General features: G+C 51.1%; 9 protein-coding genes across 9 annotated transcripts; 5 read left to right on the top strand and 4 right to left on the bottom strand.

Moving 5' to 3' along the window:
• Positions 1-257: 257 nt before the first annotated feature.
• On the bottom strand, positions 258-2,561 carry N7506_006839 (uncharacterized protein; the record flags this gene model as incomplete). Its single annotated transcript, XM_056956132.1, has 1 exon — positions 258-2,561. The coding sequence occupies one exon, from the start codon at positions 2,559-2,561 to the stop codon at positions 258-260; it is 2,304 nt and encodes a 767-aa protein (XP_056810466.1).
• A 409-nt stretch (positions 2,562-2,970) lies between these two features.
• On the top strand, positions 2,971-4,695 carry N7506_006838 (misato family protein; the record flags this gene model as incomplete). Its single annotated transcript, XM_056956131.1, has 5 exons — positions 2,971-3,042; positions 3,092-3,294; positions 3,348-3,786; positions 3,851-4,359; positions 4,440-4,695. 5 exons carry the CDS (start codon positions 2,971-2,973, stop codon positions 4,693-4,695), a joined length of 1,479 nt encoding a protein of 492 aa, XP_056810465.1.
• A 2,075-nt stretch (positions 4,696-6,770) lies between these two features.
• On the top strand, positions 6,771-8,475 carry N7506_006837 (uncharacterized protein; the record flags this gene model as incomplete). Its single annotated transcript, XM_056956130.1, is given in 2 exon segments — positions 6,771-8,231; positions 8,245-8,475. 2 exon segments carry the CDS (start codon positions 6,771-6,773, stop codon positions 8,473-8,475), a joined length of 1,692 nt encoding a protein of 563 aa, XP_056810464.1.
• Positions 8,476-9,693: 1,218 nt separating this feature from the next.
• Positions 9,694-12,615, top strand: N7506_006836 (Hsp70 family protein; the record flags this gene model as incomplete). Its single annotated transcript, XM_056956129.1, has 1 exon — positions 9,694-12,615. The coding sequence occupies one exon, from the start codon at positions 9,694-9,696 to the stop codon at positions 12,613-12,615; it is 2,922 nt and encodes a 973-aa protein (XP_056810463.1).
• A 2,211-nt stretch (positions 12,616-14,826) lies between these two features.
• On the top strand, positions 14,827-15,081 carry N7506_006835 (D-amino acid oxidase; the record flags this gene model as incomplete). Its single annotated transcript, XM_056956128.1, has 1 exon — positions 14,827-15,081. The coding sequence occupies one exon, from the start codon at positions 14,827-14,829 to the stop codon at positions 15,079-15,081; it is 255 nt and encodes an 84-aa protein (XP_056810462.1).
• Positions 15,082-15,229: 148 nt separating this feature from the next.
• N7506_006834 (FAD-dependent oxidoreductase) lies at positions 15,230-16,504 on the top strand (the record flags this gene model as incomplete). Its single annotated transcript, XM_056956127.1, has 1 exon — positions 15,230-16,504. One exon carries the CDS (start codon positions 15,230-15,232, stop codon positions 16,502-16,504), a length of 1,275 nt encoding a protein of 424 aa, XP_056810461.1.
• A 600-nt stretch (positions 16,505-17,104) lies between these two features.
• Positions 17,105-20,876, bottom strand: N7506_006833 (cation-transporting P-type ATPase PCA1; the record flags this gene model as incomplete). The annotated part of the gene is made up of 2 exons (XM_056956126.1): positions 17,105-20,475; positions 20,528-20,876. 2 exons carry the CDS (start codon positions 20,874-20,876, stop codon positions 17,105-17,107), a joined length of 3,720 nt encoding a protein of 1,239 aa, XP_056810460.1.
• A 588-nt stretch (positions 20,877-21,464) lies between these two features.
• Positions 21,465-22,780, bottom strand: N7506_006832 (uncharacterized protein; the record flags this gene model as incomplete). Its single annotated transcript, XM_056956125.1, has 2 exons — positions 21,465-21,943; positions 22,009-22,780. The coding sequence occupies 2 exons, from the start codon at positions 22,778-22,780 to the stop codon at positions 21,465-21,467; spliced, it is 1,251 nt and encodes a 416-aa protein (XP_056810459.1).
• Positions 22,781-23,260: 480 nt separating this feature from the next.
• N7506_006831 (Peptidase S12 Pab87-related C-terminal) lies at positions 23,261-24,919 on the bottom strand (the record flags this gene model as incomplete). Its single annotated transcript, XM_056956124.1, has 1 exon — positions 23,261-24,919. The coding sequence occupies one exon, from the start codon at positions 24,917-24,919 to the stop codon at positions 23,261-23,263; it is 1,659 nt and encodes a 552-aa protein (XP_056810458.1).
• Positions 24,920-25,029: the final 110 nt, after the last annotated feature.

The following is a 25,029-nucleotide window of genomic DNA, read 5'->3' as shown; positions in this document are numbered from 1 at the left end:
GAAATGTTGAGGGAGTGACAGGACATAAACCGAAATGGTGCCCGGATGGGAAGTGGAAGAAGGCATATGGGATAATAATCCATCTATAGAATCATGATATCGAAGGCAAAAACGAAGAAAACAGTTCGCTTTCCAGCGCCGAGCAAATGAAGAATGGGCAAATTGATGCAGCGCCGGGGGGTATTAGATGAAACAACAAGCACCGACAGACCATGCAAGTGAAAGACATAACGCATCGAGAATACACTCCTGATCAATCACCGACGGAACATGCGAACAGGCGCACTCATATCACGGCGTTCGCTGTGCTCACGTTCACTCCTTGAATCGGGTCGGAGATTGGGGTTTGGCACACGACGAGGACCTCCTGCCGGATTCGTGTTCGAGCCAGCGGCGCGAGCAGCGTGACCAGCTTCGTTGGCACTGACTGAGCGCTGCTTGCTGTGGGTGCGACCTCGGCGGGCTCGAATCTGAGCAAGAGCTTGCTCGCGATCAATCGGGGTGTCTGGGACGCCAGGATGAGAAGTGCGTTGAGTCTGCGTCTCATTTCGCAGGGGGACTCTCTTTGTGTTTCTAATGGAGGATTGTCCGCGTGGGTCTCTCTTTGGAGCGTGTAGCGGCTGGCGGTATCCTTGGGCGTCTCGTTGAACACGGCTGGGTGGTCGGGCTTCCTGTGACAACCGTGCCCGCGCAGAAGAGTTATCGTTATGGCTTTCGGTTGGAGTAGCACGACCCCTCACCATCGGAGCTGGAGCTGGTGCTGGCGCACGCACACGGAGCGCAGCGGCGGGAGCAGGAGCGGGAGCAGGAGCCTGCTGAGGAGCTGGTTCTCCAGAAGGAGTGAATGACTCAACATCTGGCTCTGGCGAGGCCGAGACTTCCATATGGCTGTGATGGAATTCTGGCTGAGGCTCAGGAAGGTCCGGCGTGTCGAACTGGTCTAATCGCAAAGGTCGGACATTGTCTCGTAAAGGAGATGGGAAAGTCATAAAAGTACCAGTCTCCGGGGAGAAAGTCACCAAGGGTTCGGCTGGCATTTCTATCTTTGGTGTGTTCGTAGATTCTTGCTTCTTCGAGGACGAAGCGGAATGGTGGATAGGAACAGGCGGTGGCGCCAAAGGAGTTTGACTGGCCTCTGCTTCTTCTTGGTTGGGTTCAGGGGAAGTTCCTCGAGCTTCGGCAACATTGTGAACTGGAGATTGGTGAACCGGAGACTGGTGCACAGGAGGTTGAGGCGCAGGAGACTGATGCACAGGGGACTGGTGCATAGGGGATCGGTGGATGGGTGGCTGGTGCACATGAGTTTCGTGCACAGGGGATTGATGCACGGGTGACTCGTGGACAGGAGACTGCTGCACAGTCGGCTCGAAAGTTGGAGCTTGATGCACAGGGGATCGGTGAATGGGAGACCGATGAACGGGAGGCGGGGGCGGACTGGCCTCAGGAGTGCTCGCTGACTCTGGACTGGGTTGCTGCACAGCGATTTGCTGAATGCTAGCCTGGTGAGCCCGAGCCTTTTCTTCGGCTTCGATCTGGGGCTTTTGGAAAGTATTGTAGTACTCCGCATCATAGATGTATCGACGTCCTTGGCTCTCAGCAATTCTGCAAGAGCAACGTTCAAACTGACACTCGATGTTCATATAATGAACCATGTCCTCTGCGGCTTCTCTGCGGCGGCGTTCAAAAACGAGCTCTTCCTTCAAATCCTCCAAAAGATCTGCATCTTCCTCAACAGGGCCGGCTCCCGAAGCAGGCTGCTCGTTCTCGGCAGCCGGTCCAATTTCCGACAGGCGTGGGCGCTTGGGAGGTGTCGCTTCCACGTGTTCATCGCGTTCGGGGACAGGTGAACGGGCGGAACCCGCGGCAGCTCGTTTAGGTCTCCGCGGGGTGTTCAAAAATGCGAGGTCCCCTTCAGCCAATGATAATCTTCCAAAGTCCTCCTTGCGAATCTCATGGGCGCGCACTTCCAAAGTGCTCGAGTGGTTTTCCGTTTCCAAAGCGCGGAATTTCTCTTTCAAAAGTTCGAGCTCTTCGGTGAGGCCGGCAAGGGCATAGGCGCGTTCGAATGCTTCCTGTTTAGCCCTGTCTTTTGATTCGCGTTCAGCGGCCACCTCTTCTCTAAGAGCCTTGGCTTCAGACTTAGAATTTTTCAGTTCTTCCTGAAGCTTTACCATCGTCGATCCAGCTCGGAAAGCCTCTTTGCGAGCCTTCCGAATTTCCTTTTCAAAGATCGAGCGTTCTTGGCCTTGTCGTTCCTTCGCTCCGTGCAGTTCCTCAAGCAACGATTCAAGGCGTTCGCTGATTCGTCGTTCGCGATCTTGTGCCTCAGCCAACTCTTCTTGTGCGATAGCTAGGGCGGATTCCGCCTCTTCACGGCCCATGTTGGCTCTTATCACGGCGGCATTATTGTTGGATGTGCTGGCGGGGCTGCCACCCCGGGAGAGTCCGTTGAGGAACGCCACCTTGGCTTGCACTTCCGAGACACCGCGGTGGTTTTTGTGATGAAGGGTGAGAAGGTCGGCAGGGAGTGAGGGCGAGGCGGGGATGGTTTGTTGGTTCATGCGTTCCGGAGAGACCGGATGCAGCGCTTTTGAGGGACTCGGGGGAGACGCGTGGGAGACTCCATCGCTGCGGCTGACGGGGTTTAGATCCAGGCGATGAAGATCACAGGGTTGTTAAATAACATCACAGGAATGATGGAAAGGAGATCTCATGAGCGAAAATCACCGTTGTGGAGTCGGCAAGTGACGCACCCACACAAACATGTTTATTGCCTTCTTTGGCAAAATCATGTGACCGTTGCCCGGGTGACTTGATGCGCCTTCCCTATTGTGGCTAGTCGCTCACGTGCTGATAAGCCCTCTATCAGGACTAGCGCGTGATCTCGAGAGCGTCTGTGCGTCGACTCGCAGTGTCGATATCAAAATTCATTGAGGGGCGATACAAGAACTGACTGTCAGTTGCATAATAATGCATGAAATTGTCACTCTTCAGCTGGGCCAACGGGCCAATTATCTAGCAACCCACTTCTGGAATCTTCAGGTAGAATTCCCCCCAGTTGCGTCGCTCAACTCGTCTGATATATAATTAGGAATCATACTTTACATATGAAGAGGGAACCGAGGGACCTCCTATCGACCACGATGTCCATTTCCGTGCAGGATATGGAGCAGATGGCTCTGAGACTTACACACCGCGAACCTTGATCTACGACCTCAAGGGCGGGTTTGGTACCTTGCGCAAGAACAACGCACTCTACGAACTTGGCGACGACACGGCCGGCCAAGGATTATGGTATGCGGCTCAAATTAATTCCGATCAAGACCATGCACGCTGATATGGGACAGGGATGGGAGAGAAGTTATTCAGAAACAGGCCCCAATCACGCCGAGCGAATACCAGACCAGCTTGGATCTGGGCACACCAACTCCTCGTCTGACCTCGGAATCTGTTCGCTACTGGTCAGACTATAACCGAGTGTTCTATCACCCGAAGTCCATTGTCCAACTCAATGAGTATGAGCTAAATTCGCAAACTATGCCCTTTGAGGATTGGAATGTGGGAGAAGAGCTGTTCAAGGATCTCGACAAGGAGCATGATTTGCTGGATCGTGATGTGAGACCTATCCTCGAAGAATGCGATCATTTGCGAGCACTGCAACTTTTTGCTGGGTCAGACGACGCCTGGGGCGGATTCACAGCACAGTATATGGAACGATTGAGAGATGAATTTGGCAAAAAGAGTATTTGGGTCTGGGCGATTGAAGATGGCACCAGAACACAAAGGGTAAGTGGCACGGTGGCATTTGCAATGTCCAACTCGCAGATTGGCTAAGTTTCGAACTCTACAGCATCACCAATTCAAGAGAGATACGAACAAAGCGAAGTCACTCTGCTCGATCTCACAACAGGCATCGCTTTACGTCCCAATTATTGATCTTCCCAATAAGCTTCCCGGTTACCTTGACGTTGATCGCCAATCAGAATGGCAGAAGACAGCCTTGATAGCATCGGCGATTGAAACTGTCACACTGCCTTCTCGATTGAAGCCGTTCCAATATTTCGAGGCGGCGTTGGCAGGGGAGGATGGTACACATACCATCTTCGAGTTGCAATCGTCCATCAATAAAATCAATGACGGTCATACAAAGGCACTGTCCAATGAGGACGAGCAAGCTAAAGCCGAAACTGAATTTGACATTGATTTCACCTATGACGGCGAAGACAAGGGCCATATCTTCAATCAAGTTCAAGTCTCCCGTGGAGGTGAACCGGAAAGGGCTTCCGAGTCCGCGCAGGACCAAGACATTGGACACCTGCGGAAACTCAGACTCTACAATTCAGAGTCTATGCTTCAACGGTAGGTTTTCCCTCTTTTTTACACCTTGCGCTATTCCTTCTGTTTCAGCCAGATGCTAACATTCTATCCTACCCACATAGTTTCCACACCCCATTCCGCCTCCCTGTTCTTGACAGTTTCCCGCACAGCATGTTCCCTCCCCAGGAAGACGGCCTTCGGGTATTTACCGCATTGACCGCCTCGACACGAACATCTCAACGAATCAAGGCCCTTTCGGGTACTGCCGCTCGCATGATTTCGGTTGAGGACCGCGAGACGATCGTCAACGGACTAGGCGAGATTCGAGAATTCTACGAGACTGGGTGGAGTAGTGGCTCGGACGAGGATGATGACTAGAGTGACTCTGTACTTCCAAGGTTGGACCATGACCAATGTTGATATCATCGCAATCAAAGTCCTCCGGTCTCGGGCGTGATTCCCCAGAGAGGAGTTGGTGGCTTGAGGCCCACTCTCTTAGTCCACTCCACATTTCTTCCGCCGTTATCTTGGAGATGACCGATGCCCAGAGATGGAAGACATTGGCACCGGACCAGCCCCCGAGCTTCCACTCGTAATCTTAACTGCTAGGGACTTCCTGGAGAAGTCATGCTTTCTTCCACCCATGTGGCTGTAGAGTTTAAGACATCTAAAAATGTCCCCCAACATGAAATGTCAAAAATCAGAAGGCAGTACGGAGCACACCCCCGCATTTCCAGCGTTTCTAACTCTGTAGTATAGGGTATGGTGTAGCATTGTCTATGGTTGTGCTCAGAGGCTGGGAAATCAGCCCAAAGGCAATGAGGCTTCAGTGTGACTCCCGGGCAATACTGCAAGTACTTGCATTTGTCCCATGTCGGAAGCAGGGTTATTCGTACTTCGTACTCCGTATACTTTGCTTCCTTCTACCCCGCCAATACAACTCTTTCTCTGGATTTTTTTTTGTTATTTATTTTCTATCAGCGTCATCAGTCCAATTGAGAATTACCTTGATTTTTTTTGGAGTAAAATAGTCAACATTCTCGGGATCTTCTCTTACACGATAAATCAGGGTAGTCTCACGAGTTCCGAGACATTTTGTACGAACTATGGTCGAAGCATTGAAAAGGGAAAGTCGAATTGCGATCGAGTCAGTCAAATCAAAAGAGACATCCAAAAATAAAAATAAACAAGGGAACAAGTGTGAGCCAAGAGAGGGAGCCAACAAAGAAAAAAACGCCAAGTCAGAAAACAAGACTGTTGACTCAGGGACTCTGCCGCAGCGGGGGAACTTCCCTGCAACAACACGCCTAGTGCAACTAAAAAAGTCCCTCAAGGCCGGGGCAAATTTCACTCGACGTGCGCCCACGGGCATGCAACGTCACCTGCATTAAACACTTGGCCATGCTCTTTCACGACCCACCAGAATTGAATTCTAGCCGATCGATCAACAGTTGCGATCGCTCGGCCCACTCAGGGTCCAGAACAACACACGGGTATTCGGGTCCTTGACTTTGCTACGACGAAAGACGGAGTCTATTATTACTTCCCTCCAACTTTCCTGTCAAAAAGTTAACCGGTACCTGGTGTGCCTTGGTACATCCCCGGGTCCAATTTCCACGATGTCTCCTATTCGTGAGGTTTCCCCACAATATATCCGGACACATGGGGCCGAGCTTGCAACTCCCAAAGCGACCAGTCCCATGACGTGTGAAAACGTGGAATTGGGCCCGGAGACGAAGTATCGTGTGTGTGTTGTCCAAAAACCGGAAAAAAGGTTGAGTGAAAAAAGAATCAGCTACCAAAGCCTAACCGAACATGGGTATCGTGAAGGACAATCCTAGAGCTATCTCCCGCATCGCATGCCAAGACACGACCTGCATCGTTGGAGTCAATTGGCCGCTTGACTGCTTCTCAGCCTTTTGGGGCCATATCTTGACTGCCCCCGGTCCAAGCCAGCCAACCACAGCACAATTCTGAGACCTCGCCCACTTATCATTGGCTACACTTCAGTACCTGTCGTCTAGTCAACCGGGCCCGTGTACACTAGCTTTGTCTCTGCATGCGGGACCTGGTATACCCTACATCATGACCAGCCTCTTCGAAATGAGCGGGTCAACTACCTGATGCTGATCGTTCATGTCGGGTCTGGTTGGCTTTCTGAAGACGAGCGCCACTTTTCCGTTGACTTTAGTCTGCTTTTAGTGCCTGATGTACTACCGACCTGAGCGGAGCTTTCAGGACCCAGCACCGGACGGGTATTGAGCCTGCTAGCTTGAGGAGAGGCATATATTAATTCCCACTATTCCCCCCATCTTTTCAGCCTTGCTCTCGGAACGATTCGCCTGGTCTACATTGCCCGTTTAGGAACTCTCTCGCTACGGTTCCGTTCGTCTTTCGTTTCAAGTACTTCGACTTCTTGCAACAAGACTTGACTCTATCAATCGTTCGTCAAGATGCGAGGCTCTTCAATCGTTCTGCTGTACGCAGCCACCTTGGCCTCGGGTATGGTCATGAACCCCAGACACGCTGCTGAGGCTCATCTTGCCGTCCGCGGCGGCGGTGGCGGCGATGAGAATGGTGGTGGTGACTGGTGGGACCATGGTGACCATGGTGATCATGGAGACCGCGGTGATCATGACGGTGATCATGGCCACGGTACTCCCCCATCGGAGACTACTCCTTGCGAGACTGAGACTCCTCCGCCTGTCGAGACTCCCCCTCCCGTGGAGACCTCTACTCCGTGTGAGACTGATACTCCCACTCCTCCTCCGGTTGTGACTCCTACTACCACTCCGTGTGAAACCGACACTCCCACTCCTCCTCCCGTGGAGACATCTACTCCATGTGAAACTGATACTCCCACTCCTCCCCCGGTGGTGACGCCTACCACTACTCCTTGCGAGACTGATACGCCCACCCCGCCTCCAGTTGAGACATCTACTCCCTGTGAGACTGATACGCCCACTCCTCCTCCAGTTGAGACATCTACTCCCTGTGAGACTGATACGCCCACTCCTCCTCCGGTCTCATCTACCCCATGCGAGACGGATACTCCTACTCCTCCCCCTGCTACATCTACTCCAGTTTCCCCTACCACCCCATGTGAAACTGACACTCCCACTCCTCCCCCTGCTACCTCTACCCCGGTGTCTCCCACTACGCCTTGCGAGACTGATACCCCTACTCCTCCCCCTGCTAGCAGCACCCCGTGTGAGACTGACACTCCTACACCTCCTCCTGCTACTTCTACACCAGTTTCGCCCACTACCCCTTGTGAAACTGATACCCCCACTCCTCCCCCCGCTACATCTACTCCAGTGTCCCCAACAACACCCTGTGAGACCGATACTCCTACTCCTCCTCCTGCTTCCTCTACTCCGGTGTCTCCTACTACTCCTTGTGAGACCGACACTCCCACTCCCCCTCCTGCTAGCACAACTCCCTGCGAGACGGATACCCCTACTCCTCCTCCCGCCAGCACCACTCCTTGCGAGACAGACACTCCTACCGTGCCCCCTCCAGCTAGCACCACTCCGTGTGAGACTGAGACCCCAACAGTCCCTCCCCCGGCCTCCACTACTCCCTGTGAGACCGAGACTGTGCCTCCCCCTCCAGTTGTCGTGACCACTACCTGGACCACCACCACCTGCCCTGTGACCTGGAGCACTGTCTCAAGCGGAACAACAACCTACACCCACCCAGTGACCCAGACCAACACGATCACTGTGACATCTGTCTCTACCTGCACTGAGGGTTGCACTCAGCCTACAGTTCCTGTTGTTGTGCCTCCGCCCGCACACACAACCTCTGTCATCGTGCCTCCTCCAGTGCAGACCACTTCTGTCGAGGTTCCTCCTCCCGCCCACACAACCTCTGTCGTTGTGCCTCCTCCAGTGCAGACCACTTCCGTCGAGGTCCCTCCCCCAGCAAAGACTACCTCTGTCGCGGTTCCTCCCCCCTGCTACTGAGCCCACTGCTCCAGCCGCATCTACCTCCCCGGTCTCCCCCGTGCAGCCCACTACCGCGGCCACATCGGCATCGTCCACAACCGCTCCTCCCGCTTCTTCCTCGCCCGCTTTCAACAGTGCACCTGCTCAGTTCCAGAAGAGTATTGCGGCCTTCATCCCAGGTCTTGCTCTTCTGTTCACTCTGCTGTAATCCTTCCAGGGTTATAATTCGCCAGATGCATCTTTTCGCTTTGGTTAACCTTGGAATCGCACTTTGTTGGAAAAATGAAGAAACAAAAAAACTTCAAAAAAATTGTATTCACCTCCGTTCTCCGAGCCTGTCGGGATTATGATCTTTTGTTATGCCGGCACTCTGAGATGGTTATTAATGGGTTTTCTTGACGATTGACGCTCCTTATCCATGATATTGGAACCCTAATTCTAGTTACATATATTATTTCTTGAATTGATACTTATTCTGATATCCCCGGTTGCTATTTCTCTGTTCACGGCTTAGCCAAGACTTCCTTTACTGGACCAATCATGATGACTCGACAACTAGTTGGAACCTTGGAAGGATCTCGGGACAGCCAAAAAGACAGTTAAAGAGACAATTAAAAAGAGGTCCCGAAGTTGATGATAGCTCTCTTCTTACCAATCGAAATATATGATTGAGCCAATACATAACTACTCCTGTTTATAAGCAACTACCATCGTCGTTTTGGCCGCGCATGAGCGCGGCACTGAGGTCTGTCTGAGTATTCCACAGCTTGCGATCAAGGCCCTTCTATTAACTAGTCGAATTTCGAAGGAACGACTAAAGGGCCTTCGTGCTAAAGGCGATATGGTTTTCACAGAACCGGTAACTTGGTGGTAGAGAATTTTGGAGTTGCGTTCTAGATAGAGAATCTCTCTCAAGTCCACGGGTGTCTAAAGGGGTCTCTTATATCTCGAGTATGAATGTAATCCAAGTAGATCCATGGATGCGGGCAGATCCAGGGTCCAGTTTTAGGGCTATGACATAATGCATGGCCGATAAGAAGTTTGGCGTGTTTGCATGATGACCCGTGTCCTCATCCGAAGAGAGCTCTTCAAGACTCAAGTAACCGCCAAGTGGCCACAGTATCCCTTTGCTTCCAAATGGCCTAATTTTTGAGTCATATTCTGCACTCATTTTTGTTCTTTATCATCACCCCCTCAAACCAACCCCCGACGCCGATTTTGAGCTTTCGCGTAGCTCAATCCGACTGCATCTGGCGCGAAGCCAGCCTTCTATCTGCACTTCGACCGAGTATTCGATAGTGCACTTTGCATAAGATTTACCCATCTGGTCCTTTATATACGTTTCAAAGAGTGTGTTCGCCTCGTCGATATCGGAAATACCACCGCAAATTGGCTGACTCCCGCAGCCGGAGCAAAAACATAGATCATGGCGTTCTCAAATCGCCGACAATTATCCAGCTCGCCAATGCTGTCCCTAATTGTGCTTCCCTTCCTTATCTTCCTCTTCAGCTTTGCTGGACCAGTCTCCGCCGCCGGATCGGCCGTCCTGGGAGTCGATGTCGGCACAGAATATCTCAAGGCCGCGCTAGTAAAACCCGGTATTCCACTCGAGATCGTCCTCACCAAGGACTCGAAGCGCAAGGAGTCCGCTGCGATTGCATTCAAGCCTACACGCGAGAGCGATGCGCCTTTCCCCGAACGATTCTACGGCGGTAATGCGCTTGCCCTCACCGCTCGCTACCCGGACGACGTTTACATCAACTTGAAGACACTTTTGGGTGTACAGTTCAATGACGGCGCTGATGAGACTGTTAAGAGCTATTGGAACCGATTCCCCGCTTTGAGATTGGAGACTGCCCCCGATGGCCGAGGATCCGTTGCTCTCCGCAGCAACCGGTTGGGAGAGGCGCAAAAGAAGGAGGCTTTCTTGGTCGAAGAAATTCTGGCCATGCAGCTGAAGCAGATCAAGGCCAATGCTGATGTGTTGGCTGGTAAGGGCTCTGACATCCGCGATGTCGTCATTACCTACCCAGCTTTCTACACCGCGGAGGAAAAGCGCAGTCTTGAGTTGGCTGCTGAGCTGGCAGGTCTGAAGATTCAGGCTCTTGTCAGTGATGCGCTGGCTGTTGGCCTGAACTACGCCACTAGCCGTACCTTCCCTAGCGTCTCCGATGGCGAGAACCCCGAATACCACATTGTGTACGACATGGGCGCTGGATCGACCACCGCTAGTGTTTTGCGATTCCAGAGCCGCAAGGTTAAGGATGTTGGCAAGCTGAACAAGACTGTTCAGGAGGTTCACGTCGTTGGATCTGGTTGGGACAAGTCTCTGGGAGGTGACTCCTTGAACGATGTCATTGTGAACGATATGGTCATCAAGTTGGCTGAAGAGAAGAAACTCAAGGACAAGGTCACCCCTGCGGAGATCAAGGCACATGGAAAGACCATGGCGCGACTCTGGAAGGATGCCGAGAAGCTCCGACAGGTCCTGAGTGCCAACACTGAAACTTCGACCAGCTTCGAAGGACTCTACGATGAGAATGTCAACTTCAAGTACAAGCTTAGCCGTGCCAACTTCGAGAAGATGGCGATTGACTACGTCACCCGCATTGGAACGCCCGTTGAGCAAGCTCTTGCAGCTGCCGGTCTTCAGTTGAATGATGTTGAATCTGTTATCCTCCACGGTGGAGCCATCCGTACTCCATTTGTCCAAAAGCAACTCGAGAACTTTGTTGGATCTTCCAAGAAGCTTCGCACCAATGTCAACGCCGACGAGTCGGCTGTTTTCGGTGCTGCTTTCAAGGGAGCTGCCCTCAGCCCTAGCTTCCGTGTCAAGGATATTCGCGCTGCGGATGCTGCTTCTTACCCGGTCTCCTTGAAATGGAACTCGGATGGTAAGCAGAGAAACCAGAAGCTCTTCACCGCCACTTCTCAGGTCGGACCCGAGAAGCAAGTCACTGTGAAGAACCTTGAAGATTTCGAATTCAGCTTCGCTCAACTCATTGGTGAGGCCGTAGAGCAGCCCATTCTCAGCGTCCAGACCCAGAACTTGACTGCGTCTGTCGCTAAGCTGAAGGAGTCTTTCGGCTGTACCAATGCTAACATCACTACCAAATTCGCAATCCGCCTCAGTCCCGTGGATGGTCTGCCCGAGGTTGTGTCTGGCACTGTTAGCTGTGAGGTTGAGTCTGAGAAGAAGGGAATTGTCGAGGACGTCAAGGGCTTCTTCGGCCTCGGCAAGAAGGAGGAACAGGAGGCCCTCGGCGAAGACGGCGAGCCTCGTGAATCGATCACCCTCGAGCCCGAGACCGAGTCATCTACTACCACTTTCGCTAGCTCCAAGACTACCAGCACCTCTACCAAGGACGTCAAGCCAACTCCCTCCATCAAATTGGAGGTTATTCCCATTAGCCTGAAGTCGGTGGCTCTTGGAACCCCGGCTCCATCGTCTGAAGAGCTCCTCCGTATCAACAACCGTCTTTTCGCTTTCGATACCTCAGACCGCGAGCGCATCCTGCGCGAAGAGTCTCTCAACGAGTTGGAATCTTTCATCTACCGCAGCCGTGATCTCACCGACAATGAGGAGTTCGCCAAAGCAGTCAAGCCGGATCAGCTGACTGCTCTCACCGAGCGAGTTTCCAAGGCTAGCGACTGGCTTTACGAGGAGAGCGACAACGCCAAGACAGCCGATTTCCAGTCGCAGCTCAAGAGCCTCAAGGAGATCGTCAACCCCGCACTGAAGCGCATGAAGGAGAGCTCGTCTCGACCCGCTCGTGTCAAGTTGCTCCAGGACATGCTGAAGAACGCAGAGTCCATGAAGGACTTGATTAAGAACCAGATCGAAAACGACGAGCAACTTTATTCCTCCGCCCTCTCTGCCTCCGCCACATCCACCGAGTCCGAGGTCCCAACCGAGACCACGACTCCCGAAGAAGGCCTCGATGATCTCGAAGAGGATGCCTACTCCAGCTCCTCTACGACCTCAACCAAGAGCGCCGCAGCCCCCAAGCCTACCGGCCCCAAGTACTCTCTCTTCACGCCCTCCGACCTGACCGCCATCACCCAGGCATTCGAGTCCACCGGCCCCTGGCTGGAGACCCAGCTCAGCCTCCAAGAGAAGCTGACCGAGTCCGATGACCCCGCTCTGACCGTTGTGGAAGTCGACTCTCGACTCCGCGAATTCGAGCGCATCCTCAACCGCATGTATGAGCGGATGACTGCTGCTGCTGGACAGAAGAAGAGCAGCAGTGGCAAGAAGAGCTCGAAGGACAAGAAGTCCGACGAGAAGAAAAAGACTAAGGAGCAGAAGAAGGAGGAGAAGGAAGACCTTCCTAAAGACGAGTTGTAATATATTGTTTGCATCTGTTTGTCATTTCCGTACAGAGCATTTCCTAACGCAGTTCATGTATCATGCACACTACATTACTACATCTTGGAAGATAGACAAAGAACTGCCATGGAGTTTTGGGCCCAGCGTTAGCCATTTATGATTTCTTCTTTTCCAATAGAGGGCTATGAGCCCTGTGTAGGTCGTGGAAAATCGGTCTTGGAAACATCCGAATGAAAACCATTTCTAAACACATGGATTACCTAGGTACCACCTTGATACCTGAACAGCTTGACATTTGCAAGTGACCTCGAGAAATTGTACGATTGATGCCTGCATTTGAGCTACTTGTTTTGGCCATATCCCGATAGATAGTTCTCTATAGATACATGCATGTCTCCGTTTACAGTGGTGTTTCATAAGTATTTGAGGGCGAGCACAAAGAGCCCCACTTTTTACCACGACCGCCTGTCTGACCGCTTATCTAAATAATGAGCCGCGCGGCATTTCGGGAGGTTTATGGCTGGCAGTAATAAAATCATGGGACTTTTGCCAAGTGCCTACGGTCAAATACTTATAGAACGCCACAGGTAGTAACTGAAGCACTGGGGTTGAGTGGTACAATACCTCCTTTCCCGTGTCTTGATCCCTTGTCGTCACAGGTACGGAGGAGGCTGGGGCTTGATTCTCCATCGGTGCACCCCTTTTTTCCTTTCTTTTACTTCTTTCTTCCTGCAGGCCCCTTCCCTCGTTACACAAACGGAAGACATACTCCGTACAAGTTTAGTCAAGCTTCTTCATTGGGTGAGGCTCAAGTATTACTCCCGAATACTACTCTGCCACTTCCGATCCAATTATGACATCTAGATAGTAGCAGAGCTTATATGGTGGATGAAGGCAACTATTGTGACGAAAAGGCAAGATTCGGCAGATGAATCAGATATGCAGACGCCACCGGCTCTCGGACCGGCCCTGAACTTAAACCTAACGCGGCAATCTCGGTGGGTCTGATTCTTACTTTCATGCCCACGCCATCCCGTGAAATCATCTGAAGTCCCTGACCTGCAGTCGGAAATATGCACATGGCCCTTTTAGTAAAAGTTTCGACGTATGCCGATGGACTGCGGATTGATACTGTGCCATTGTGCATATGTATACGAGAATGCGGGGGCTTGCGTGTCGCAAGGCTTCCAAGGTTCGCAGCACTCGCAGCCCTGGCACCTATTCAGCCGTGCGCATTTCTGGTAGTTATCTCAAGCAGTGTACTCTTGAAGAGTTTGAGATAAGTTTCATGCGGTTCATGAGATCAAGCCCTGATTTGGCTCAACCGGCTGTGTGACAATTTACTACGTAGAATTGATAGCGTTTGATATGCCTACCGGCATTCCTTGGAGCTTGGAGAGGGCGCCTTGAGACTCGATGCTCACAGTCTGTGCCGTGTGGTGCCAACACACTGCCGATCTTGACATTAATCTCGATGGTGGTGACTTGAAAAGTGGTCATAGATCCGCAAATACAGACTCCGTGTCTCTGCCCCACATCGTTGACCAGTAAAACAAAGCCTGTCAGCGATTCTCACGCCGGTTTAGTAGACTTGGTAGTTATGAACAGATAGAAATCTGCCCTGACTGGATTTAGCTACCTGACCACCGTGTTCATGCCAAGGGTCCAAATATTTGCTGTAGCAAATGAAAGATATCAGCCGTCCGTCATCCCGCAGCTTCGTTTATGACAGCTGCAGCCTTTGAGTTATTTGACTGCATCATGTGGAGCAATAGGAGGCGAGGTTGGCATCTGAAGCAAACAAAGACATGACACATACGATTTAGGTGTGACAAGTTCTTCTGCAAAGGGTAGTATTCGGGGATTGGGAAACCATCATTGGATGCACACTCCAGGGCTCCTGCACAGCTGCAAAAACCAGTGTCTATCATGCGAGTCGTAATCCAGAGCTACCTATGTGGACAGCTTTTCCAAAGTTCCGAGCCGTCCCAGGTCAAACGCTTGTTAGAATAAAGTGTGTGCTCTTTTGGGTGCTTCTACATGGCGTCTTATCATTGTTGGGCAACCTTGGAAGTTGGTTTTGGAATATAAATACCCCAAGTTTACCCGCTCACTCTATCATTACCATCACACCAATCTTAGGCCTGAAAAGAGGAACTACGAAGTTCAAATTAATCCCATCGGATCTTTTATCCTTCCAAGTTTATCTTCCAAGGTTACCCCATCACCATGTCGGAGCAAAAGACACCCCAAGAAACGGCCCAAGAAAACGAAGTTCTGAAGAATCCTCACGAAATCCAAGTCGAAAAGAATGTACTTTCCGGAGAAGCAGGCTTCAATGTTTCAACTGAAGACCGTCCGTTGCAAACGCCCACTGCCGAAAGACCTCACGTCCTTATCCTGGGTGGTGGTGTGAGCGGACTGTTGACCGCATGGATGCTTCTTGACAAAGGGTACCGGGTGACGATCCTTGCCAAAGAATAGGCGCGCACCTGGGACTTCAGCGAGTCCCGAATCACTTCTCAAATTGCAGGTGCTTTGTGGGAGATGCCTCCCGGGGGGGTGTGGCTTGACTGAAATCGAGGAAGACAAACCGGGCTGGGCCACTGTGGCCCAATACCAAGAATGGGCCATGCAGAGCTACAATTTCTACATGAAGTATGCGGAGATTGACAACCAACACGAAAAGGGTGGTCACTCGTTCGGCCTTTCTGTTGCCACTCTCCACCAATTTTTTTATGAGAACATTATCTCGATCACCGATGCGAGCACAAGAACATCGAAAGAGCACAACGCAAAGTTCCAAGAAGTCGACAAGAGATTCAAGCCCAATATCCAAACCTATGAAGGCGCAAAGGAAATCGAGAACACCTTCAATACGTCACTTATCAACCTCGCGTATGGCGGGGAAACGTTCCAAAGTGGCTATTCACACAAGGCTCCCATTTTAAACACTGACAAGTCTTTGGCCTACCTCATGGTACTTGTACAGCGAAAGGGAGCAACACTCGAGACCCGAAAGATCAAGGATCTCAGAGAATCTGGTCCACAGCTGTTGAAAGACTACAAGGCCGATGTCATTGTCAATGCTACCGGCCTTGGTGCGAAAAAGCTCTTCAACGATGAGGATGTTTATCCCGTCCGTGGAGCCATTCGTCGCGTTGACAACGTCCGCCATGGTCAGTTCCGTCACTTGAATGATGCCTATCTAGTACCCGCACAGATTGGACCTGATGGCTTGCCTTCCAAGACTGTGTTCATTGTGCCTCGGAGCGACGACATTCTCTATGTGGGCTCCATAATCCAGCCACACAATGGGGAGATGAATCTTACTCCTGATTCGCCCGAGGTGCAGCAGATGTGGAATCGAGCAGGAGACTTTATGCCGAGTCTGCGACATGCGGCCTTCCGGAATCACTTCACCTTCGCCCAGGGTTTGCGCCCCTTTACCAAGAAGAACGTCAAAGTTAGAGCAGATGAAGACTTCGGATTCCCTCTCGTCCATAACTATGGACATGGCGGGTCTGGGTGGACATTGGGGGTTGGAACCGCTCACACCGCTGTTTGTATCGTTGAGGAGATTCTCAATGATAAAGTTGACTTCACTGAAGCTGTCAACAATTCGTCGAAACTGACAGAGCCTGTGAAATCCTTGCTTTGCCGAAACATCAAAGAAAACAAAAGCTGGAAAACAGGCGAAACCGAGGGAGAAAGCGAAATCTTGAAAAACCTCGATATCTCTCGAGTGATTGAGGAGTTGAAGAAAGAGATTGTCTTCGGGGATCGGCTCTTGGAGGTTGCAGAAAGTTTGAAGAAAAATCCGAGTAAAACATTGAGCGATGCATCAGCCAAGGTTACCAACGCCAAGCTTTATGGTGTTGAGGGCGCGGATGCTTCTCGGGACTAAGATAAGGAAGTTCAAGTCAAAGAAGAAAGCGGGCCAAGCGGTAGGCTGGTGCTCAGAGACGGAAGCAATAATAGGAATATGAACCTTGGCGTAGCCAGTGTCCCACAGAGAGTAGAAACGACCGCTCCAGGGAGCAATGACGCCGGACACAGACAGCAGAATGAGAGCAAGAGCCAATGAATGAATCTACCCATCTCTGCAATTCTAGATAGTTATTGATTCACCAGACCTGGAAATCAGGTTAAGTCAGTCACCCAAACTCACCCTTCTCGACCACTTGGGCAGCGCACCAATCAGCTAAAGTGCTTCCAGCAACTTCCAGTAAAGAACATATTGTCGATCTCAAAAGTGAAATCTCGTAAACCAAATCAATGAAAAGAGTCATAAGCTTTTCGATGTTGTAGTTGGGTAAATGTAAGCTGCGCAACAACCAGTTCCAAGGTTACAAATCATGTGTGCAAGACGAGATCGAGAACATGATGCCATGGAAAAATTGCCAGGTTGCCTTTTCGAAACCAAGTCCCCACCGATGTAGTGGACGTTATAGAGAGTTCGTGAGATCCGAGTCATCACTCCCGGTGTGTCGAAAACGTTCTGCTCTCAGATCTTCGACCAGCGCAGAAGAACCGCAGCAGCGATGACTGGCAACACACTAACCAACTCTCCCAATCCAGCAAACTTCGGTGGAATGCGTGCATTGACAAAAGCACCTGCCGCGAGAAGGACGGCAAAGGTGTTATACACGAAGCTCCAAAGGAAGTTGAACTTGATACGGTTGACAGCCTGACGACTGGCGTTCATCATGGTAAGGATTCCAGTCAGAGCGGGTCGCATGAGAACAACGTCCGCGGCAGACTGGGCGACATCCGTGCCTTCGTTCATGTGGACGCCGATAGTAGCTTGCGCGAGAGCAACAGCATCGTTTGTGCCGTCGCCGCAGAAAACCACGACTGGTTTCTTGCGATCGTTTTCTGTTCCGAGAAGTGTTTGGATATAGTCTTTCTTGTCGCTTGGCGAGCTCCGCGAGCGCAGATTGCTGCTTGGGATCCTGAGAGCAGATCCCAAAGATTGAACTGCTCCGTCGTCGTCACCGGAAACGATATGTACAGTGACGCCAGTCTTTTGCAAGGTCTGAACTGTCTCCACAGCGTCAGATCTAAGCTCATCTTCAAGGCCATAGACTGCGTGTAGCACATCATCAACGGTGAAGCAGAAGACAGTGTAGCCTTGAGCAAGCATAGGCTGGACGAATTCATTTTGTGACAAATTGAGCCATCGGGAGTTTCCAGCGCGAAGTTTCTGGCCGTTGACCATAACTTCTAGACCTTTACCAGTCAGGCTCTTGGGGTCAGCAACAACCAAGGAAACAACTCCGTTATCTTTGAGATGTGTAGCAACAGAAACCGAGACCGGATGGCGACTGTTCTCGATGAGACCTAGGAGAAGCGAAAGAGTCTCCACATTGACACAATCCTTTGCGACGACTGACAGCTTTCCCCGCGTCAAGGTGCCGGTCTTGTCAAAGACCACGTGCGATGTCTTATGAGCTACTTCAATGGCATCTGCTGATTTGAAGACAATGCCCTTCTCCGCCGCAACTCCGCTGACAATTACAATGACCATAGGGACAGCCAGACCGATAGCGCAGGGACAAGAGACAATGAGAACAGTGATGGCGTAAGTGATGGCTTGGATCGTAGCCTCGGAGCCATTATATCCCCGGAGAGTCATGCCTACCGCCACCCAGCCAACAAAGGTGATGATCGTCAATGCCACGACAACCGGGACAAAGTAGGATGCTACCCTGTCCGCAAGGTCCTGCAGCTTGGGCTTCGAGAGTTTGGCCTCATCAACCATCGCAGCTATGGCATTGAGAGTATTGTCACCAGGCAAACGATTCAGTCGGACTGTCATCACCCCATTGCCGTTGATGGAACCAGCGATCACCACAGACCTGGGATATTTTTCGACCGGCCTGGATTCTCCGGTGATCATAGATTCGTCAACTTCAGACGATCCTGTGATAACCGTACCGTCGGTCGGAATCCTAGTGTCAGGGAGAACCTTGAAGGTATCACCGTATTGAAGCAGTCGTGCATCTATGTCACGTTCCACATTCCCATCTTTGTCAACTAAGGTAGCGGTTGGCGATTGTAGTGCCCGAATTGAAATAGACTCAACGGCTTTCTGGCGAGCAAGAGCAGCAACCCATCTACCAACCATAATCAAGGTCACCAGGAGAGTGCTTGTTTCAAAGAATTGACCAGTTGAGAGCGGCTTCTTAGCGACCAGATACCCAAAGGAGACCACCGAGAATATGTAAGCAACACTGGTGCTCAGGACAATCAGAAGATCCATCTCAATGACCCTCGAGAATACAAGGGCTTTCAGAGCCTTTGGGTAAAAAGGTCCCGCGATCACGACTTGAACAATGGTAGCCAATGTGAGAGAGGCAGAAGAATAAGCCACTTCCCTCTCTGGTAGCGGAGCCCAAGCCAGGACCAAAACAGGAATCGTCAAGACAGCAGAGAGAAGCGTCATATATCCAACGTTACGAACATGCTTGCTGCCAGCCTCCAACGAGGGGTCTCCACGTGGAGGCGCAAGTTGAATTGGCGTATCCCAATATTTCTCGATGAGGTCCCGAGCACCCAGGATCTTCGGGTCAAATGCAACTCGCACGGTCTGCTTATCCAAAATGCCAATGTCAAAGACACCATCTGGCCACGCCTGGCCAACTAGCTTTGCAGCATCATCGGGGACAATCAGATCAAGACTAGATCCTTTGTTCTGAACTCTTTCGCACTTGAATTCAGTCGTTCGCTCCAGATGCTTTACCACCTCCTCAACAGAGCCAAGGCGGAGGTCAATATTGAATTCGGCCAGCGAGAGCACCAGACTGGTTTTTAGATCTTTGACGGCGGGTACTGTAGCTAGAGTTCGGTTGAGCTTTGTTTCACATCCGGTGCAAGTCATGCCCGAAATACTGAGAACAACATGCTCATTACCAGTAGCCTGGTTTTCAAGGTCAGAAATGGCCTGAAGGGGAGCTTCCTTGATCTCCAGTCCAGGATCCTGTCGAGGTGACGAGCAGCAAGCATCTGCACAAGAGTCTTGCGCGCTGACCGGCTGGCTCTCTTCGGTGCAGCAAGAGTCGCTTGCGCTAGGCTCTGGACCCTGTGTGGTATCCACCTTCGGCGACTTGCAGCAAGAGCTAGAGCAGGTGGGCTTAGAGGGCGCTTTGTCGACAACTACTTTTGCTGGACCGCGACAAGACTCAGCGGCTCCACCGGTGCAACCTGCCGAAGATGAAGGAGTTTTCGCCCGGCACGAGCCCGGGACAATGTAACTAGGGCCATTGTCTATGATGCCATCATCCTTGGCGCAGCAAGATTTCGAGCAGCTGGACGGAGCAGCGGGCTCTTGATCATGGAGAGTCTTCGAGCAGCAAGGGTCTTGGCTTTCAGCGCAGCCCACAGGCTCCTCGACGTTATTTCCATCCGAGCAAAGAAGCTGCCCACAGCCGACTTTGCCAGATGGGGCCGTGTTGTTCTTGCGATCAGAGCAGCAAGATTTCGAGCACTTGCTTTCAATATCTGTCTTCGTTGGAGACTTTCCCTTGCAACAGGAAGAAGTAGCGCGGGGGCTCGCACGCTTCTTGGAGGACCGGGTGCTTTCACTAGAGTCTCTTTTCTGGCGAAGATGATTCTTCGCGGCCTGAGATCTCGCAAGGGAGCCGGTGCTGCTGCCAGAATCCATCGACTTCCGAAGGAGAGACTGGGCAGATGACTTCTTAGAACACTGCTTTCCGCTGGGAGAGTGGCGCTCGCGAATCTCGCAGCAGGTCTCTTGACCAAGAGCGATCAGAGAGCGACAAATACACCCCAGGGCTTGAAGAGTTGCACCATAGCGGTCAAGGGCGGAAAGACTATGCTGGGCGCATGCCTTGTGCTCAGTCGATCCATCGCATGCTAGTACACATTAGCAATATTCAAAGATAAGTCGCACAAAGCGGAGGCTCACCATTCGACTTCCGGCCTGCGTTGGAAGAAGATGCCGCTGAATTGATAGAACACTCGCGCATAGCCAGACGGTCAATGCAAGAAGCGTCACAGCATGGACCAACCTTGTCACGGCAGCAATCAGGTGCGTCAGCCTGATCCTTGGGGGCCGTGTCTTTGCGGCTACCAGCGGAGCAACAGTCATCCAAGTTCACGGCTTGAACTCCAGCATGGCTCTGAGCCTCGTCTGGCAAAGATCCGTCTCCATGGCAGCAAGAATCCACATCACTGTTTATCTCAATCGAAGGTGCGGTTGGCGTACCCACAGATTCGGGGGCTGCAGCCGGTGGACTACAGCAAGTCCCACACATTGTTGAAGTTCTATTGTACTTTGAGCTTGAGTAGTGGAAGTTTGTGGAATGGTGAGAGCTGAGTTCCTGGAGAGTTCGTGGAGAGTTCACTGGCGGCGCGTGACACGTGAATGCCAAGGGCCAATCATCTACACTTGGAGACTTCTCCCCTTCCTCTCTTTACTCACAGCATCATGTCGGCATGGATGTGGAGGAAGATGCCATCGGCATAGGACTCATTTATCCTGTTCGGTGCATTTGTTTCTTTCTTGTTATCTACCCCGGCGCCGTTTGTTGGATGACCATGACCCACATCTCTCTACAAGACAACCCAATCGGCTCTTTCCCCCTGCCCGTGGCCCATCGGTGGGCGAAAATCGGCCCCAACCCCCGCCCATTTCCGGGTGAGGCCGGGGGGTTGGTGCGGAGGTCCCTCCCTCCAGCCACAGGGAACACAAGCCCGCTGTGCAGCAGTCACAATTCAAGCTTCATGCTTCGGGCGGCTTGTGAATAGAGTCTCAGGTAAGACCCAATTTGAGGGCTTGTGGACGAAGGCAGCTTCACTTGCTACGTTGAGTTTGCCTTGAATTTGAATCTTGGACGCCCCCTCTAGTAAACATGATCTCGCAGATCCTCTTCCCCCCAATCTGCCGCAATTTGTCCTATCAAAACGTCGATTGCATCCGAGCTCCGTAGTCGTCGCTCATCCCAGAAAACGTATCCCCAATGCTGGGGCCCATTTTCACCCATGGTTTCTGTCAACCAATGTCCGGTGATGTTGCTGTAGGTCTCTTTCCACATAAATGTCCATGCAAACGGAGGATATTCACCATATGGCTCTTGAAATTGATCGCCCCGGAAGGGCAGTGGGACGCGTTGCTGCTCTTTCAAGTCTTGGTCAGAAGGTGCTTCGCCACGTCGCGCGATCTGCGCCCCGCTGCCTAAGACACCTTCCCCAAGGAACCATGAGTGGAGGGTGAGCTTGGACTGCATGATTGAGACCAGTTCAGAATGATCTTGGACCCGGAAAGCGACCTTGTATAATAGCTCGAGTCCCTGTGAAATTGTTCCTATCAGGAATGAATCCCCTGTATTCGTGGTTATGACTGTTAGCTCATGATCATTCCGGAGGTCGATATATGGTTCAGCGCACCAAATGATATAAGATCAAACGCGCCGTCGGGAGTGGGCGGTCTTTGCCCGTCAAACTTGGGATTCTCTTGGTTCACGTCCCAGCTGATTTGGTCGAAAGTTTGTTGAAAGTGTGCCTCGGAAAAGCGAAAAATACAAACAATCTCTTCGACCTCCCAAGGTTCAAAGCAACCTGCAAGTGCCTTAAGGATATCGATAGAGCTGAAAGCAGACCTTGGTGACCAGACCTTTCCATGAGGTCCAATTCCAAAAAGGTTGCACCACATCTGAAAGCGATAAAGAGCTCGGGTAATCCTTATCTCTTCACTATCACTAAGAGAATCCAAAGGGTATGTGAGCAATGACTCTGGTTGTTTGGAGAGGTTTTCCAGAGCCCAGATCGTGTATCGGCTGACCATAGGAACGACAACCGAGTAATGGAAAGCGGCAATGCAGGCAAGGTCATCCAAAGTGAGCTTTCCATCGAGAATCGAGTTTTTTGGTAGTTTTCGGCGCTCTTGGTACGACTTGAGCACCTCGTAAACAACATCCCGAGTTCGCGCATCCGCAAAGCTGACAGAGCCAGATCGGTAAACGAGACCGGCTTCGATGGTCGCGCCACACAAAGCTTTGTCAAGACATTTCGATAAGAACCAATTACGGTCCAACAGATATTGTCGATGGTAGATAGGAGAGGCGTGGATGAGGTTCTTTAATCCCTCAAACTCCAGCATGGCGAGAAGATACCGCCGGATTTCGGGAGGGAGTAATTCTAAAGGAGCCATAGAATCCATTTCAAACTAAGTGTGTGTCTTAAATGGCCTTTTAAGTCGTAGTTGCAAAGAAAAGAAAACCAAAATGTGGTCGAAAGCAAGTTGGGCGGGAAGAGGTGCCTAGCTGAGCACTAAGAACACCCCGCCGATCTAATTTCGGACAAAGATCAATTCGGAGAGCTCAAGAGTCAAACTTTCATCGTACGCATTTATGCACTTACTCATAAGTCTTCAACATTTCGGTCTCAAAATAGTTGTCTCTGCATATTTGTGGTCAGAAACAGGATTTGAAGCTGCCTTGCCCGGGTGGACGTAGCCTGCTATCGAGGTTTACAATAGAGAAGCGTAACGCAGTTTATTGCAGGGAAAGGATAATGCAACAAAGAGTATTCAGCCAGAATCAATCCAGATCTAAGATTTACTTCAGTTTGTCTCGAAATTGATTCATTGCAAATGAAGCCAAAATTCACCGAATCTGAGTAGTTTTTCAGACGATGAATCCTACTCAGAACCTTCTCGCAACTCCTGCTCATCCAAACGTGAAAATATGACCCCACCCGACTGAGGAATCTCGTCCATGTCCCAGATAATTTGATGAACCCGATTTCTCGAGCTCACTTCGAATGAAAACTTGAAGTATGACGCATCGACAAATGGGTATCTTCCTCTTCGTTTCCCCTCGTCGTGACCCAGGGCCCATTCAAAGACATTGTCCCGCAAATGACGAAGTCTGTAGCGCTGTGAAGGTAGAGATTGAAACGAAAAAACAAGAGAGTCGCTATCATCGGGGTCAAAAGAAATTTCCAGGACAAATTTGTGAGTCTGGTTCGCATATTTGCCCACATATGCATCGAGCGACAGCGGCCTTGTTTCGGGCGCACGTTCCTTTGCCAAACTGGCCTGCATGTCTTCAAAAAGTTTGAGTTTCCGATACTTTCCCTCTCTGGACAGTTTGACATAATCTGTCCGGGGTTGAGAGTCAAATAGTGCTTCGATGAGAACGCGACCAACCCACTCGGCGACGTCACTCATAGCAGTGGCGTTGGCGAGAACGACGACTGCCGAATGCGTCTCTGGGAACAAGGCGAGGAAAGACAGATAGCCCAATGTCGCGCCTTGGTGATATATAATCTGTCGAGACTGGCCCCCACCTCCCAGCACGGGTAGATTTGGGGTTCCCCATAGATCCAGATTGTCACCGAGTATTCCCACCACGCCTGGGAGATGCGCTCGCACCCAGCCAAAGCCATAAGATTGTCCCGGAAGCACCTTATTGTCGATAGGAATTTGAGGTTGCAGGATTTCAGGAACCTGTTTCAAAATTGAGTTTTTGGGTGTTTCAATCTCTTGGTCCTGACCTGCATCCAAAATCGCTTTCGACCACCTCAGAAGGTCGTTCACGGTAGAGTAGGCGCCGCCCGATGCTTCGAAAACTGTTTCAGCAAACGGCTGTCTGCTGTGCAGCTCATGGGTATCACTATTCTCCATGGATGCATATGCCTTGGAGATATTGGCATCTTCAAAGGATGGTCGAAGAGTGGTACGATCCATACCAATAGGGCGGAACACTTCTTCTTGCAAATATTGATGAAGCGGCAATTTTGTCACCTCCTCGATGACAAGTCCAGCGATAGAGTATCCCCAGACAAACCATATCCAGGTCTCTCCAATCTTAGCCACACGAGGAACGTTGTGAACTATGTCCAGCAAAGAGTCTTTTGGTAATAACATCTCGCCACCACCATGAAATACAAGATTTATTGCAGCTCCATGCGAAAGTCCAGAACGATGAGCGAGAAAATCCGCGATTGTTACCTCCTCGGCAAATTGACTGTCTTGGTGGGAAAAGCTAGGCAAAAGCTGCCGCACAGGGGTTTTCCATTCAAATTTGCCATCTTCCACTAACTTGCCAATGCCGGCGGAAATCTTGGCTTTGGTTAGCGAGCTGACTCCATATTGTGTGTCTGACTTCGTAGGGATGGCGTTGGGAACACCTTGAAATCCCAAGGTGTCGGTGTGCACAAAGCTGCCCTGGTGTAGGACTCCAACTGAAATTCCAGGAACACCTTCAGTAGAACATATTTCCTCGATGGAAGACTTTGCTTGATGAATCCGGTCATTTATCGAAGCGTTGGATGAATCAGACCTAAATATCACCATGTCAGTTTGCGTTATCAGTGGAAGGGGCGTTAGGAAATGCATGAATACCTACATGCTGGGCTGTTGAAATGGAACTTGGAGAAGAAAAACCAAACTCTGACTTGTAACGG

This window comes from Penicillium brevicompactum (assembly GCF_028827555.1).
Source record: "Penicillium brevicompactum strain IBT 35665 chromosome Unknown utg000005l_segment0_segment0, whole genome shotgun sequence".
Taxonomy (NCBI): Eukaryota; Fungi; Ascomycota; class Eurotiomycetes; order Eurotiales; family Aspergillaceae; genus Penicillium; species Penicillium brevicompactum.
Note: the sequence above shows the minus strand (reverse complement) of the source record. Positions and strands in the feature narration are given on the sequence as shown.